Genomic DNA, 17016 nt, shown 5'->3' with positions numbered 1-17016 from the left:
TGTTGCAAATCTATTCAGTGAAGCCACTTATTGTATGGCCCGGGAAAAATCAGAGCCGCTGGTTCCATCACCTTTAGCACTGAGTCCCAGGACACCTTGTCCGCTCTCCTTTTGCTTCGGTCTTTGAACGACAGCTGCCAACGGAATGATTGACCCAGCCTTCCTGCCACAGAGATGTCAAGCCGGCCACTCCCTCGCGGCGGAGTAATCCTTTGCTCACCCTAAATAGGCCCTGCGTGCTGGCGATGTTCCCTGCCGGAGGATAAAGATAGAGAGGCGCTGCCCCTTTAAATAGTAAAGGGTGTTCTCTCTCAGGCCACCATGACATATCTGGGCGTTGGAACGGGGGCTGAATAAACGGGGCGAGCACGAGACCTGCGGATGCAGTAAAGGGTTTGCAACCAGCGAGGGCTCACTCGGCGCGCACAGGAGTTTAGAGACAGATCTGCTTCTGTCCGAGATCCAGCAACTGGAGTTTAATCCCACCTGGCTCTCGCTTTCTAGGGAATACTGCTTGGAAAAAAAGAGCAAGCTCTTTGGCCTTGGTAAGTTGTTTATTATTTTTATTATTTATTAATTAATAAACGCTCAGATCTAGCAGACATTAGTATTGGGACAGCCTTTCCTCTTACAGGCTTGGGGGTGCCAAAGATTCACGCGGAGCACAACTTCAAGAAACGCGGTGGCTGTTCTCTTAATTCGGATTGCCACCGATACAACACTCTAGAACTGATGTTAGATTTCCACTGCTCCGGTTACTATGGGCGGGAGGTGGTGGTGGTAGGAAGACAGGTGGCAGACGTCTGTCAATGTGAAATTCTAGCAATACAATCAATTTAAAGGGTGAGGTATGCTACCCTCGCCGTCGGATTCCTCTCTGGGTGTCAGGTGAGCAGTACACAAATGGAGAAATGAAATCGAGAGAGGAACGGATGTGATCGGCTTGAGAGCGAGCGCGCAACATAGGCAACAACAGGTTTGGGGGTAAGGGCAGCCGGGACAAACCTGAGCCTTCTGGCCCAGGAGCGATCGGACGCAGCTTGCTCTTGCACGCATCAGCTGGGGGGGGGGGCACAGAGCGGTTAAAAAACCCACCGGGAACACGCCAGAAATCGAATCAAGAGCAGCTATAAGGAGAGTGTAGGGTAGCGGTCTCTTCTCGGGGTTACCGATGGAACGCCTTGCGCGTGTGTTGTGTGCCACGCACCGCATCCCACCCCAGTGAGACGAGCCCAGTGTGGAAAAGGAGGCGCTTAATGGACTTTGGCGTGGATGGACTGTGTTGAATCCGTCGTGCCTAGCTGAGCTCCCTAGGCACGTCAGGCCGTCGGCCTCTTCTTCCTCTGGATCCCCGGAGCCCACCAGCGGCTCTATCGTAGCTGCGCCTACCTGGCCATCGCGCCCCCGTCCTGCGCCCCTCTCTTCGAGGGATTTGCATCCGCAGCCATCCGAGGACGACCGGACGCGAAGATCTCCACCGCCGCAGCCTTTGACCCGCCTTGCGTTTCAGCAAGGAACATCGCTTTCCCAGGACCGGAGAGGGGAGAGTACTTGTACCGCGGGGCCACGATCTTTCCCATGCCCTCCGCCATAGCAGCCAACTCGTAGGGGCCTTTGCCCCCCCTAGAATATTTGAGTTGGTGGGCATTGCTATTCCTATGGTGTGGGTGCCCCTCATTTTGTAATCAATTATCTGGGGCCCCCAATATTTTATTCAAGTTGGCACCCCTGCATTCCGCATTTCCACTGGGAATGAGAAAGAAGGAAGGAAGGAAGGAAGGAAAGAAAAGCCCAGAAGAGGAACTGTAGCTATCCGGGCTTGGATTTCTGGGGCCCACGAGCCAAGGCGGCCGCTCCGTTGGTAAAGCGATCGTCCGCGCGCTCTCCCTTTTCCTTTCCCGTCCGGGAAAGTATTTATAGACGCCCGCCCGTTCCTCCTGCCCGTCGGTTTACGCCGGCGCCCTGGACCCGCCCTGCTTGGCGCCCGGCCACCATTGGGCGTTGTTCTTGGGGTCCCGCCCATTCGCGGGCTCACTCGATCTTCGGACGGGGAGGCACGCGGGCGCCCGCACTCGGCGCGCAGTCTTCGTCGGAGAGAGCGAGTGGCCAGGTCGCCTGCCAGAGGGAGCGCGAGCTTTTATTTTAATTTTTTGCAGACCAGTAAGTAACTCGCCAGTCTTCCCAGCGCATTCTTTTACAGATATTTGGGGTGGAGGGGAGCAAGAGATTTTTCCACTGAAGCGCCCCCTGGGACCTCTCTTCGCAACCGGCCCCATGGCCCCTCTACGGTCCGTGCGCGCACTCTAGATTTGGATTATAACGTCAGCAGCAGCCCCACCCAGCCTTCGACCCCTGGATGCGGGACCCTACTCGACCCAGCTCCCCAGAAAGTTTATCGGGGGCTCGCTGCGTGTTGATGCCTGTTGCATTGAACCCCACTTTGTAGGACTATTGTGTCTAGCGGTGAGAGTGGGGTGGAGAGCTCTCCCCAAGGCTTCGCGCCGCTGAGAAAGTCCGCTACTCCAGGCTGGGGCTGATATAATTAGAAACGGGTTGAAACATTTTAGCACGTAGATCTTTCCCCCTCCTCTCCCCCCCCCCGCCGGCCCTGGAAGAATTCCACTCCTCATAACAGTCGCTTGGCAGATTTTGAAGTGTGCGTAAAGGGGAGCGCGAGAGAGTGCATGGCGCTCTTCTGTGAAAGAAAACTTGCCTAGAGAGATTTCTCCCATTTGATTCTAAAGATCCCCCCTAAAAAACTTTTTACAACAGTATTTCAAATAACTGATCGCCTGGTCCCTCCGAATCCTCAGGACTTGATCGTTGTACCTGCTCCCCAAATTCCATCTCTCCCACAACTGGCCGCCTAGGAATCTCGGCCCCCCATACACCCAAAAAAGAGAGAAACCCATGGGGTTTTTTTGTGTGAATTTCATGCAATATCTGTATTTTTGTACAGTTTCCACATTCTATTTAGAAGCTGTGGGGGAGATAGCTGGCCGGCTGAGTTTGTGGGGCTGGTGGTTTAATGGGCTCCAAATGTTGATTATTCAAGGGAGAATGGTGGCTTTGTGGCATAACGGTTTCCATTTCCCGCCTCCTGAGCCAGTGGAGGTCTAGTCCAAGTGGGGTGGCTGTTTTCCTCCTTTATTTTAGACTCTTTTCTTTTCTGCTTTGGAGCTCTTTCTTAAGCACTCATTTAGAAAACAGATACTTGATATATGTATATATCACCTCATCATCTGCTGGCTGTTTGGGAGCAGAGTGCACCCCCCCCCTGCAATAAAATGGAAACTTTGAGGAATGTGATGTCGTTTGAGTTTTTCCATATGCCAATAGTCACCATAAGTTTTCCAAATCTTGGGGGTGGGGTGGGGGCAGGGAGGGGAAGGAATCCAGCCCTGAAAAGGGAAATAATCTAAAATATGTGATATTTTACGGAGAGGTTGGAGGGGAGTTTCAGATCATTTATTCTGACCCCTTCAGCTCTGTTTGCCTTTTGATGGGTATGTTCACTGCATCGGGCTCTGGGTCTGGTTTATTTCAAATCTCACCCTTTACTTTCCAAACCTGCCAAATTGGTTGGATTTCTTCAGACATGCAAGATTAATTACTCCCTGCCCTGCCCCTATTGGCTAGATCTCCTAGTCAAGAAGTTTGAAAACTTCCCATCTGCCTCCACCTTCAGTGCACATTCTCTGCCCCCCCTCCATATATATATATATACATACACACACACACACATATATATGATGCATATTATGTTTTCATGCATTTATTTAGCTTCGTCAAACCATATGGTGTATATTTTCTGTCTCAGAGGCACCCTCTGCTGTTCGTGTCTCATAATTAGACTTGCCTCATCATCCCAGTATTATGTAGAAGGCTGTTCACTGGTAACCGTTCTCCCTTTACTTAAATGTGTGTGTGTGTTTTCTTTTTCCCTTCCAGATCTATCCAACACTTTTGCCAAAATGCTCCTTTTGTTGTTGGGAATCATTGTGCTCCATGTTTCAGTGCTTGTCCTTCTCTTCGTCTCAACAATTGTCAGTGTAAGTACAAACACTCCTCATTTGTTTCCCAATTCCCTTCCAAGCTGCTAAAGGGCAGGAGGGTGAACCAGAGCTTTTGAACTCTGGTCCTAATGCTCTCTGCCTGTAGATGTGATTCCATTGGAATCTGTAGAAGTTTACTTTGCATTTGAAACTGCACTTTCTCCATTGAACTCAGTGAAAGGTCCGAGCAAACATGTTAGGGTTAGGCTGTTTTTGTTTGCAACCCCAATGCTGCTTTATGGAACTGATCACAATGGAGATCCAATAGCTTCTCATGGAAAAAGGAAGCTGTTGCAGCCAAAATGGCTCCCAAATGACTTAATTGTTTGCATCGCAAGAATAGCTGAAGAACCGTTTGTTTTTTCGGAGATCAGGTTTCTGGAGTGTGTGAGCATCTTGAAGCATATGAAACCTTTATAAATAATGTTAGTCTTTGCTAGTTAAAAAGAAAAGCCAAACTAGGAGAGCCACAACGCTTTGTTAAATCTGAGCCAGGACTCTGTCCCAGAACTGGTTTTAAGTTCTAGGGAAGAGAGAGTGCCTGAAAATCTACAGAGCACATTTCCCTCTCCACTAAGTGACTTGCCTATACAGTCAGCCACTACATATTCAGCATTCAGGAGAAGAATTACTATGCTGCTGGATGCATTCACATTTCCATATTTATCTGTTAGCTAATCTGTTACCTTAGGCAGAGGTGTGTCAATGAATGCCTGGTTGTAATCAATTGGGTGAGCAGCTTGTTTCATTTGCATGCTTTTCAATAAGGTCTTACAAAAAAAGAAAAGAATAAACAGCCAATGGATGTGTTGGGAGTGGGAGGTGAGGCTTGGGGAACTGGATTTCCCTTTCCCTGTCGATTTGGCAAAAGCTTAAAGAGAGAGGTGTTTGCTTTTTCTTTGAACTCTCTCTCTCTCTCTCCTTTTGCCATGGATGCAAAGAACGAAAGTACAAAGCACTTTTTCTTTATTTCAGTCAATTTAAATAGGATTGTGTTTGTTTTTGTGTGCCTCCCCCCCCCCCCGAAATAAGCTTTTAGTTATGCAGAAAGGGTTGTTTTTTTGTTTTGTTTTTTAAAGAAAGCTTAAAGTGCCTCTTTACTGCTGAGGGATTCATTTCAGTTCTTAAGGACAAAGCAAGAACAGACATGCAGATGAACTTGCACCAGGAGATGGATCACTTTTAGTACATGGTTTCTCTCAGTGCTTAGTTTGTATGTGGCCCTGTTCGTTTTAATCTTCCCCTCCTCTCACTGTGTTCTGTCCTTCTCTTTCAGCAATGGCTCATTTGGGATGGGCACACATCAGCCCTTTGGCAGAACTGCACCCTCCAGGGGTCCCTGAGTTCGTTTCAATGCGCCAAAACGTCCGCAGATGGTAAGGATTCTGTCACCTTTTCTTCACTTTGCCTCCTATGATACCTTTTTAGAAATAGATTTGACAATGAGCTAGTCCTCAGGGCCTGCTCTGAGTGCAGTTGGGGTGAAATCCTGCACCCTAGTCCCATCAGTGTGTGTGTGTCTGCCTTGCAATGTTCTCCTCACTGTTTAGCCCATGTCACTCAAGGGATGGCCAGCTACCATGGATGCTTTTGCTGAGATGGATGACCCATGGGATCTCTTCCAGCTCTATGATTCTAAGGACCTACATCTTCTGACTTCTAGCCAGACCTTTCAGAAAACCTAGAGGCCAATCTGTAACATTTTAAAAGAGAAAGAAAGAATTGGCCCACCATTCTTAAGATCATGTGAACTTACAGGAATGTGTGAAACTGCCTTATACTGAGTCTGTCTATTGGCCCATCTGGCTTGGTATTGTCTACCCTTGGAGCACATCTTCAGGGCTTCATGGATTCTGCTCTACCTGGAGATGCCAGGGGGTTGAACCCAAGATCTTTTAAATGCAAATTATGTGGTCAACCACTGAGCTATGGCTCTTCCCCTTCTGTTGCCTGGCTTTCTGATAGAGAAGAAAATATTATTATCCATGAATAGTTAATACAGAGATGGCTGCTTAAAACATAACCTTGTGTATGATGTACTCTGGCTACCTACCCACCCACTTCTGCCTACTCACCTGCTCACTACTTGACATAAGCTTATGTCAACATTTAAAATCTAGCCTCACTTGCTGTGTTTTGAGTCTTGGTTGTGAATAAAACCTGTATAGGTGGCACACTCTTAGTGGCACAATGGACAGCTCTGTGGGTTGGAATATTCTACAGGCTGGATCACAGTTGTGTTTTGAAGATAAGCTAGAAAGAACTGTAATATACTTGGCACATTAAGGCTGCAGTCCTGTGCACACTTAACCTTTGAGGAAGCCCTATTGTACACAGTAGGTCTTAACTAGTCAGTGAACATGCATTGGATTAAGCTGTAGAAGCTGTTAATAGCAGGTAAAACGAGGATTCATGTTCAAGAAAGTCGCAGTGGAAATGTAAGTTGGCAACTTTCCTAACTTGCCACAGAGTTGCTGCTGGTTTTTGTTTCATCTCTAAGTATCCAAACATTTCTGCTTACTTTTTTGCTTGCAGTTGATTTGTATTTGTTACTATCACTGCATACAGCTTGTTCACACATCTCACGTTGGCTTGTAGCAAAATACTTCCATGGCTTAATGGCTAGAGGTATCTTGTTTCCACAACTCAGGAGTTGGATAATTCAGAAGTTGGTGAATCATAAATCTTCTGGACTCAAGACAATTTAAACCACTGACATTATTATTAACTCATTAGATGTGAATGCTATGGAGAAAGGCTTATTGTAAGGCAACCATGATTCTTTTGCAGCATTTTATTCTTCCTACAAAAAGGAATCCTTTGCTAAGAGGCCAGTAACTAGTTAAGGCAGGAGTCTGGGAACATGCATAAATATCAAGTTTTCTCAATGGACAGATGGGTGCAACAGATATATTGACACCATAGCTATAGCTATTATACTTGTTTCATGAATTGTCTGGAACTAGAGGCAAACAAGGAAGTAGTCAGGCCTACTGATGATCTACTCAAATTTATGACAGCAAAATACCATGCAGGTAGCAAAGACTCTTTTAAATCCAGTTGACAGGACGAAAAGATGGCAGCTTAGATTTTGGAGCAAGTTTGTATCACTGTTTTCTTCACTCCATATTTTTTTTTAAAAAAAAATAAATAAATTATGTAGCTAGGAAGGGTACAACAAGAACCTCCACAATTAAAATGATGAGGGGATGGACAATCTTTTCATATGAATAAATGTTTAAGAATTTGAGGGTGGGGCAAAAGATGGTCACCAACTTGGATGGCTTTAAAAGGGGATTAGACCAGTTAATGGAGGATAAAACTAATAATGGCTGCAGTCAATTGTTTTGAATATGAGTATGAATATTCCTCTGAATACCAGTTGCTCATGAGCAGGAAAGTTCTGTTTTGCTCCTTCTCTACTTGTGAGCTTCCCTACTTGTGAGTAGTCAGGCCCACTGATGACCTACAGAATGCTCAACAGTGGAGGATGGTCTATCAAGTGGGGTGTTACCCCATCAACTTTCACCTCCCTTCAGCCAGCTCCCTCCTCTTTGCCTTCTTTCTTACACCCAGCCCAGAGGATGGCATTGGCTGTCAGTTTCCTCTTCCTTAGTTTCAATGTTGCCATTGTAGAACACAGTGGGGAGGAGGATGGGGGCAGAACTAGTCGGCTCTGCCTCTCATTGGCTCTGGCTCCATCTACTGTTGGACTCTCTGCCTTCCGCCACACCAGTCCCAATGGGCACCAGCCACCACAGATGCTGGACTAGGAATCCTTTAGTCCCATGGTGGCTAAAGTTGACCCTCCAGCTGTTTTGGGACTACAACTCCCATCATCCCTAGCTAACAGGACCAGTGGAAATGTAGTCCCAAAACAGCTGAAGGGCCGAGTTTGGCCACCACTGCTTTAGTCTGATCCAACAGGGCTCTTCTCCCTTAAGGAAGGCATGGAGGGAGTGTAACTTGCTTTCTATTAAATGAATTAATTGACTATTAAACTTTGATTCACAACCTTCTGAATATCTGGGGAGTCCTCTGAGTATGTAGAAGCCACTCCCTTACATTTGTTGCACCCCTTAAGCAATAGGCAGTGGCACACAACCACCTGAGTTTGCTATTATGTTAGACATGGTAGCTAAAAATGGAACCTCTGAGTTCACTGGAGGAATATTAAGTGCTTGGAACAATCAGTGGGGGAGAGCTCTCCCATTGGGATCATAATCATGCCTTGCTTATAAGGCCTCTAAAAGCTTTTGTTGGCCACTGGAGTAGATGAATGTTTGGTATGATGCAGCAAGATTATCCTTACGTACTTGTAGATTTGCAGCTGCACTGTGTGGGAGCAAAGCATCTCCTCCCATTCTCCAGAGTTAAAATCTTAAACCTAGATGGTGTAAGCAGAAGCTGAATTTTGCTCATGGAAGAAGGTGGAGAGGGAGAAACCGTTTTGGAGTTATGACCCAAACTGGGCCCTTTTCCATTTCAGTTTGTAAATAATCACTCTCCTAAGATTGTTCTTCTACCCAGCTCAAGTCCTGGAATTTCTTAGCAGCTGTGGGCTGCAGTCCTATACACCCTAATCTGAGAACTAATCTGAGTAGACATGCGTAGGATTGGGCTGTTTGACGCTGGGCCTTAGTTGCTGATAGTGTTTCAAAATTCCAGTGACCTCTCCAGTTTGTTTTTAGGGTGTGGCAAAGATGGCGTTTCCTAAGACACTGTGCCTCTGCTATCAACCACCATTCTGCTTGTGGTTTGCTTCTGTTCTGAGGATGCCCTAAGGAAAATCCATATCATAGTTGTTGTTGCCTCCTACATCACACTGTCTCCTAAGGTCATGTGGCTTTGAGGGCACTTAGTGATTACAGATGTTCCTTATTCCATCATAGTTACTGAAGAGCAGATTTCCTCTAGTCATAACTTGGCCACTTTGAGTATCTTCTCAATGAGACACTAGGAGTTGAATCCCAAAGCATTTCTTTAGGCATAGTCATGCAATGTGAATTGCTCCACTTCTGTATCCCCTCCAGGCACATTTTTTCAAAAGCTGAATAGAGTTGAAATGTTCTCAAATCAGTGCCTTGAAATTGGGCATTTATTTAGGTAATAATTAAGAGTTAATATTAAAATTGTGGTTGTGCAATGGGCCATCATTTTTGTTCTTAGTTTAGAACAGCTCGCTCCAGTAGGATGATAGTTGGTGTTTCCATGGGAGCTGGAAATCTCATGGGTTGAAGGAGAGCTTTGTGACAATCAGTGGGACTGGCCAGTCAACATTAACGGTGAAGCAAATCTAGGAATTGATGCCTAATAGGAACTGGAGTGCAGTCACTCCACACAACACCCAGGTAGGCGTTCAGGGAATTAAATAGTAATTGTGATGTGGCACTATTGTGGAAGGTCACACTTCTTGTATTCATTTAGAAGTTCCTTAACAACTTGGTCCAGAATACCTTGATGACTGCTCAGTACCTTATATCCAGTGTGATTATTGAGGTTTTCAGGGGAGTCAGTGTTAGTGATTCTCCATGGTTCAGATGCATAGCTCACTTCCACCAGGAGTGTTCAGTATTGTGGGTTCAATTCTGTGGAACTCCCTGCCAGTTGAACAAGGAAGGTGCCTGTTTGATGTCAACTTCTGGCACTTATTGAAGACTTCATTTTAAGTGAGATCCCTCCCGATTTTTAATTGCTTTTAGGTTGTATCCTTCATGTATCCCTCTTGTATTGGAAATGACAGTATTAACTGGTATATAAAATATGAAGAATAAGGGGGGAAAGGATAGAAGCAGAATTTAAAAACTGGTTGGTATTTCCATACAACTTATGGACCACCAGGTGTAGTTGAATTCTGACTCCTATCATCCCTGACCATTTGACATGTTCACTGGGCCTGATGGGAGCTGGGGTCCCGCAATGTCTGGAGGGCGTCAGAGTCTCCCATACCTGACGTACAAGATGAGTTGGAGACCTGAGGCTTGGGAAGGTGAGACATGGTTGCCTACTTGCATAGTTTGGGACAGTGACTGGTTGCTTGTTTTTCGTTTTTGTTTTTAAATATGGACCTTTATTCTTCTCTCACACGTGTGGCATGTCCATATGAACATACTTCTGGCAGCATTTTCTCTCTAGAATCCTTGACTCCAGTGAATGGGAGCATGTTGTGTGTTGCAAACAATGAGCTGCTTTTGCTCTGTGGAAAGTTTACGAAGGAACTGGTGTGACCTTCTAAATCGCTGCAGTATATTTCATGCTGCAGCTCTGTGATACCCTAGGTTTAAAAGATCCCTAGGTGCCCAGTAGCTGTTGTGGGAGCTCAGCGTGGAATGTAAGCTTCAAGGCCCATGGCTGCTCTTTCCCCCAGAAGAGAAAACTCTGCAAAATGGGTGTGTGTGGATGGTGCTCTTTTGTGCCTCTCTGCTGGCCCCTAGTGGTGCCAGCTCCATATGCAAGCGCCTGGGTACATCTGTGTAACAATGTGGCAGATTTACACAGCTGCAGCGATATCCTTAATCAGCATTCGGTGGCATTAGTTTCAGCATAGCTATATGTGCAGGGTAGGCAAGCTGTTTCAGAGTCGCTCATGCATGGCGGAATTTGGCTGTGTTTGTGTTTCCAATAAAAGATGTCCTTCTTAATTATGTCCTGCAAATTGGGGGTGCCTGTTAGCACAGCAGGGAAAAGGCTAAACTATTATTAGCCATCTAAATTTATACTGGTGGGTGTTCCAGATTTTACTAATTTATGGGAAAGAAGTACAGTGGTACCTCGGGTTACATATGCTTCAGGTTTCATACGCTTCAGGTTACAGACTCCGCTAGCCCAGAAATAGTACCTCAGGTTAATAACTGCTTCAGGATGAGAACAGAAACCGTGCTCCCGCGGCACAGCAGCAGCAGGAGGCCCCATTAGCTAAAGTGGTGCTTCAGGTTAAGAACAGTTTCAGGTTAAGTACGGACCTCCGGAATGAATTAACTACTTAACCCGAGGTACATTTCTTATCCCAAAGGATAACCACAATTAAATAATAAAGAATTATAGAGTTGGGCCATGAGGGTCAACTAGTTCACTGCAATGCAGGAATCTTTTGCCCAACATGGGGTTCGAACCCACAACTCTGCGATGAAGAGTCTCATGCCCTACTGACTGAGCTATCACTTGGCTTTTGTTTTGGATAAGTAATTCGTGAGAACAGGAGGATGGCCCGTAACAAAACTTGGATTCCTTTTCTCTGCCTCCTTACTTCTGTTACTTCGTCGTCTTCACTTTGACACCATTACGCTCTCAGCTGCAACAAGGAGGCTCACAATCTTGCACTGATTCTAAGGCTGCAATCGAAGGCTAGAATGCCACAAGTCCCTCAGAACGCTGCGTGTTTTCTGCTCCGCCCTGTAATAAACCCAAACTCCACCTTCACCCTGAGAGCTGGTTGCTGCCGAGACATATAGCATCTCCTTCCCAATGCATGCGGGACACATGGCAGTGCATCCAGCCATTTTGTGTGTGTGTGTGTGTGTGTGTGTGTGTACATATTGCACGGACCACAGAGGGAGGTGATCACCCCTACTTCACTTAAGGGGTATCAGTGACCAGTCAGTCCTCATGTCCTGGGATGTGGTTCCATGCTTACCAAGCATAGCCTCTCATTTGGAGGCTTGGAGAAGAGCAGGTCTCTAGATGCTTATAGATGTGGTGCAGAAAGGCCTTGAGGAATGGTTAGGTGTGCTTTAGTATCCTCAGTTCATGGCCAACACTAAGGGGGTAGGATTGCAGTTCATTCTGTGCAAAGTACCTGTACCCTTTGCCAGCTCATATGTGGTGTCAGCTGATATAGATCTGGTATTGACGACACCACAGCCCATTCCCCAATGCAAAGCTGGCAGAATTCCCAGGGGCAATTGTGGGATCCATATATGTTCTGGTAAGCTCCTGAGGGAATCAAGAGACCCCTTTTCAAGAAGCTGCTGTGAACCTGGAACTATTTCAAGTGATTTATCTGCAGATCTACTATCGGGAAGCCGTCTTGGTTTCCCTTGTCAACCACAAATGTGCCATGAGTAGTTTGTGAGTGTGCATTAATAATAATATCGCCTTCTTGTCTCCGGTTTTGTGGCCTGTAGGATTTTTTTTGCTATTGAGCCCTATAGGTAATGGATTTTACCAGTTGTGCTTTTCATTCACACATCTTTTCTTTCTTTCTTTCTTTTTTTGAAACCACCCTTCCCCACAAAACATCACCAGTGGCAGCATTGTACTTATGCTATAAGAGGGGGAAACTGAGGCAGTTGCCAACACCCAGCAGGACTGCGGTGGCAATGCAAAAGTCCCAGGTCAAGAAATAGTTGCTGACCATGGTCTTTCAAAAATCTACACCTGCCTTTCCTCATTTAACACAATTGGTATCTTTGCTTCTGGCAGAACATTGCCAGAAGACTGAATTCTACACTGGGAAGGGGGAGTTGCAGAATTAAGCAGAATGCCCTCCTTCCTTAGCCTTCCATGCATGGGACAAGCTTGTTTGATCTGAGCACATCTCCCCCAGTAAGGATAACTCCTCAATTAGCTGATCAGTATGCGGTCATTGCATGTTCAAATGTTCTGGTCACAGTTTAGTTTGTTCTGCCAGACATTCCTCGTGCGGACTTATCTAAGGAATTCAAGACTGAATCCCACTCGTACCAAAATGAATATCTGTCAGATTCTCTGTTGAAGTGATGCCGCTGCAGTTGGTGAAGTATAGCCTCTCGATAAAGCCCATATAGCATTTTTCAAATTACATTTCTAGGGACACACACACACACCCTTCTCTTCTCAATGTTCTTACTTTCCCAGCATGGTTGCAGAATCCAGAGTCTTGGGATTGTTGAGGTCTTCAAAGCCTTGACAAGACCATGGAGCTAGGTGTGCTACCTCTTCTCATTAACCCTGTTTCTGCACTTTGAGCACAGGACTGAATGAAGCTTTTTGCCATATTTCCCCCCTGATAAACATGCTATGCCTTTAATAGTTTGCATAACAAGCAGAAATCTATCAGGTGCAATTTCATTGCAGGTCATTGCATCTATTTGAATTTCTTCATGACAGTCTGTTGCTGTGAATTCAGAACCTGTTTAGAATGGAATTTGTTGTGATGATGGTACATAGCCCTATATAGAAATATCTCAGCTCCCGAATCTGCTTTAGTTTGTACTCTGGATGCAAACAGGACAGGATTAGGCTAGCTTCTACTGGTGCATAGGATGATCATATTTTTCCTGACAGGGTTCTTGTGCCCCCCCCCCAATGTGGGGATGGTGAAACAGCACCTGTTGAATCTCTGTTTGTTCTGTAGCTATTTAAAGGCAGAGGAGCACTGCCACAAATTTGGCAAGCATACGGCCCTGGTAATCTAGCCACTCTGCTGCTGTGCAGAACTGGAGTCCTACACATCACGGAATTGAGAGTGGAATATAAGGAAACAGCTGACTGCTTCAGTGCTTAATACAAACAAGCAGATGGAGACACCTCTTTACACGATGTATGATGAATTTATGGAGTTTGATACCACAAGATTGGGTGCCAATCACTAGCTTAGATGACTTTCACGGAAGACCAGGCAAATGCATGGAGGAACAGTCTTGTCAATGGCTATTAGTTGCAGGAGGGATGTATTCAGCATCTCAGAGCTGGTTATTGCCTTCATGTCCTGTTTGCGGTTTCCCCAGAAGCATTGGTTGGCCGCTTTGGGAAGCGGGATTCTTCTGCTTGACCTATCAGTGCCCTGTTGCCTAGTTCCCTGGAGCTCTTGAACCAGAGTTGATGAACCTTTGGCCCACCAGGTGTTGCTGAACTACAACTCGCACAATTCCTGGCCATTGGCTGTGCTTTCTGGGATGGATGGGAGTTGTGGTTTAGGAATATCTGGAGGGCCACAGGTTTCTCACACGCATGGGGTTTTAGCAGCCCTACTTTGTTTGCAGATTCTCCCATCACATTATCCCTGTTTCAGGCAAAACATTGGCTGCATGTCCGGCCCGGTAAGGAAAAGTCAGTGGCAGCACTATAAATTAGGGTGTGGTGATATTTAGGGTGGGATGCTTTCTCAGCCAAGGATTATTGTGTCTCCTAGGAGTACCATGAAGTATTCTGCAAATGGCCTGAAGCATTGCAACGGAGCCCAAGGGGCATTAGAATTAGGCAGGAGAAAAATGTAAGGCATGCCAAACATCTCCTTGGGATGTTCTCCTCTTTGGAAATGCTTACCTTGCTTGCTGGAGAGGCCACCAGGCAGGAAGCACGTAAGTGAGTCATATAGACCTGCAGGCGAAGGCACCTCTCCCCTCAAAAAAAATTCAAAAAGCTTTGCAATCGACTAGAAATCTTGTGTATTTGCAGATGCAAGCAGCCTCTGCATGAAGAGGGCCCAAGTGCATTCTTGTCATTCTTTCGTTAGAAGAATCTCAATTTATGGCTTCTCTGCCCCCTCCTCACTCGTAAAGAATTCTAGTCTGTTAATTTCAGTTCTCAGTGAAATCTGCTTGAGAGCCTGGTACTGCAAGATAGCAAACAGAACAAAAAGATAGCGCCCTTATTTTTCTTTCTTTTTAAATGGCATGGTTGCCCTTTTGGCTTGGACCTCATGACCGTAATATATAAATACATCTAGGAAAAATAAAACGCTGCTAAAATTACAGATCAAAACAGGCAACTGAAAGGCCTCCCACATCTAATTCTCTCCGCCCGCTTAGATAGCAAAAGTCTTACATCAGTCTTGGAATATACCTAGATGGGAGTCTGAGCTAGAGACCAGCCTCTTGCTGATGGTATTTAGGGGCATGAAGGCATCATTGGGAGACTGCAGTGGATACAGTGGTGCATTGTGAGGGCATGATATGATCCTGGTAATGTAGTGCTTTAAGTTAAAGCTCCGACCATGGGTCCTCTTCCTCAGCATGCAGACACTCTTTGGGTGGGATTTATACTGGTGGAGGCATTCAAATATTCAGGTGGGGGAAAGTTTTGGTTCCCCAAATGTTGCTGAACAACAACAGCAATTTATTACTTGTATCCTGCCCATTTGACTGGGTTGCCCCAGTCACTCTGGGCAGCTTCCAACAGAATATAAAAGAACACATGATGCAACTCCCATCATTTCTGGCCATTGGCCATGCTTGTTAGAACTGATGGGAATTGTAGTTCAGCAACATATGGAGGCCCAAAGCTTCCCCACCCCTGAAATATGTGAAGCCCTACCTGCTGTCAAAATGGCACAGTCCAGGAAAAATGGGACCCCTGTCAGTGACTTGGTCCCTCCATGGCAAAAGGCCTCCCAGCTATTATTGTTGCAGCCTCCTCTCAATTCATCTCACCCCCATCCAGCCGCCCAACTATAGTCAGATGCTGCCCTGTACCAGATTAGCTCAGTGGCACCATTGTGAGATTGGATTACACAAATCCACAAGGTTAGACCACACCAGTTAGTTATGACAGATTCCTGCAACTTGCCATTTTCTTTTGTTTTGCAAGTGCAAGAGAGCCAGGTTTTGTCCAGTGGCCTTATAATGCAGGGGAGACAAGCGAGGGAACTGGAGCACTAATGTGCTGCTTTGGAAAACAACCTGCCTTGGTCTAAATTGCTTCTCTAGTGTTTTGTGGACAGTTGGTCTGAAAAGAACAGGCAGGAGAGAGGGTGCCCCTAAATAAGAAAGCTGCCAAATTGCCGACAAATTAGCCCACTGGTTTTTGTGCTCCATCTTTAAAATTGATTTGAGGAAAACTAAAATGGATTTGGTTTCCTCCGCCAAAATCCTGGGATTGGAGGGTCTGGGTAAAATTGTTTCCTTGGATTATTCCTTGCTTGACAACAGAACTCTGTCTCCTCCCTCTTCTCTCCCTGCCATTTCCTTAATGTGGCTAGTTCTATTTTTTGGGTGATGCTGGTGCCCAAGTTACTGGCTCATCACAAGGTGCTTTAGGGGTGGGGTTCCTACTTCAACTTGAGGCACCTTATCTTTGTTTGCCAAGCCCAGAATTCCACCAAAGACTTTGGGTTTGGCTTGGGATTCATTTGAAGCTGCTACACACCCCTAGAGAACAGGAAAATATTATTTCAGTTAACACATGTACTTAGCGTCATTACAGTACATGTTACATTGTGAATATGGGCTGTGTGTGTGATCTTTTTGCTTGGCAATCTTGAAAGTGCTAATCTCAGAACTGGATTGCTGGGGGGCAAATAACACATATGAGCCCACTCATCAAACGGTGCATTTTCATTTGCTTCCGCAAGGCTGCAAGTTCAGTCAAGAACATGCAAGGCTGCCAAACCAAAGCTCCCTCTATCCCAGTTTGGTTGATGCTGCCTGGTAGCTGCTCTCCAAGGTTTTCTGGCCAGTCTTAATTGGAGATGCCGGGGAGTGAACCTGGTACCTTGTATGCAAAACATGCTGCTGAGCTGTGGCCCTTCTCTCAGTGTTCCACGAATGGGGGAAAGGTGTACAGGACTAGCAACCTTAACAATGTGTGGTTAAAACAGTGGTGAAAAAGCAGTCCTCTTAATGCAAAGGCTAGGTTTGGTGAGGAAAATCTTGACTGCAAGCTTTCTGTCTATCGGTCTGTCTTTCTTTTCTTTTTAAATATACAGTGGTACCTTGGGTTGCGTACGCTTCAGGTTACAGACTCCGCTAACCCAGAAATATTACCTCGGGTTAAGAACTTTGCTTCAGGATGAGAACAGAAATCGTGCTCCGGCGGCACGGCAGCAGTGGGAGGCCCCATTAGCTAAAGTGGTGCTTCAGGTTAAGAACAGTTTCAGGTTAAGATCGCACCTCTGAAACAAATTAAGTAGTTAAACCCAAGATAAACTGTATTCATTATGTTTTCAAAAACAACATACAAACACTAAAGAAACAAAGACCAATGATGGTGTGGAGAACAATATTGCAGTTAGAATAAAACAAACCAAATGTTCGGTATGGTT

The 17016-nt window shown here is 45.8% G+C and overlaps 1 protein-coding gene across 2 annotated transcripts in view; it reads left to right on the top strand.

Annotated features, from left to right (window-relative positions):
• Nucleotides 1–323: 323 nt before the first annotated feature.
• PMP22 (peripheral myelin protein 22) overlaps nt 324–17016 on the top strand; it is a 31032-nt gene continuing 14339 nt past the window's right edge. The window contains exons 1-3 of one of the 2 annotated variants that reach the window (XM_053376136.1): nt 324–545; nt 3952–4052; nt 5332–5431. In XM_053376136.1, the coding sequence (XP_053232111.1) occupies nt 3975–4052; nt 5332–5431 (178 nt within the window). In that variant the 5' untranslated portion in view covers nt 324–545; nt 3952–3974. Of the gene's footprint in view, nt 546–2021; nt 2161–3951; nt 4053–5331; nt 5432–17016 lie in introns of those variants that run through there. The other variant, XM_053376134.1, reaches the window with a different exon arrangement.

Source organism: Podarcis raffonei, chromosome 2, assembly GCF_027172205.1.
Source record: "Podarcis raffonei isolate rPodRaf1 chromosome 2, rPodRaf1.pri, whole genome shotgun sequence".
Lineage (NCBI taxonomy): Eukaryota > Metazoa > Chordata > Lepidosauria > Squamata > Lacertidae > Podarcis > Podarcis raffonei.
The sequence above is the reverse complement of the archived record's forward strand: the minus strand, read 5'-3'. Positions and strand labels throughout refer to the sequence as shown.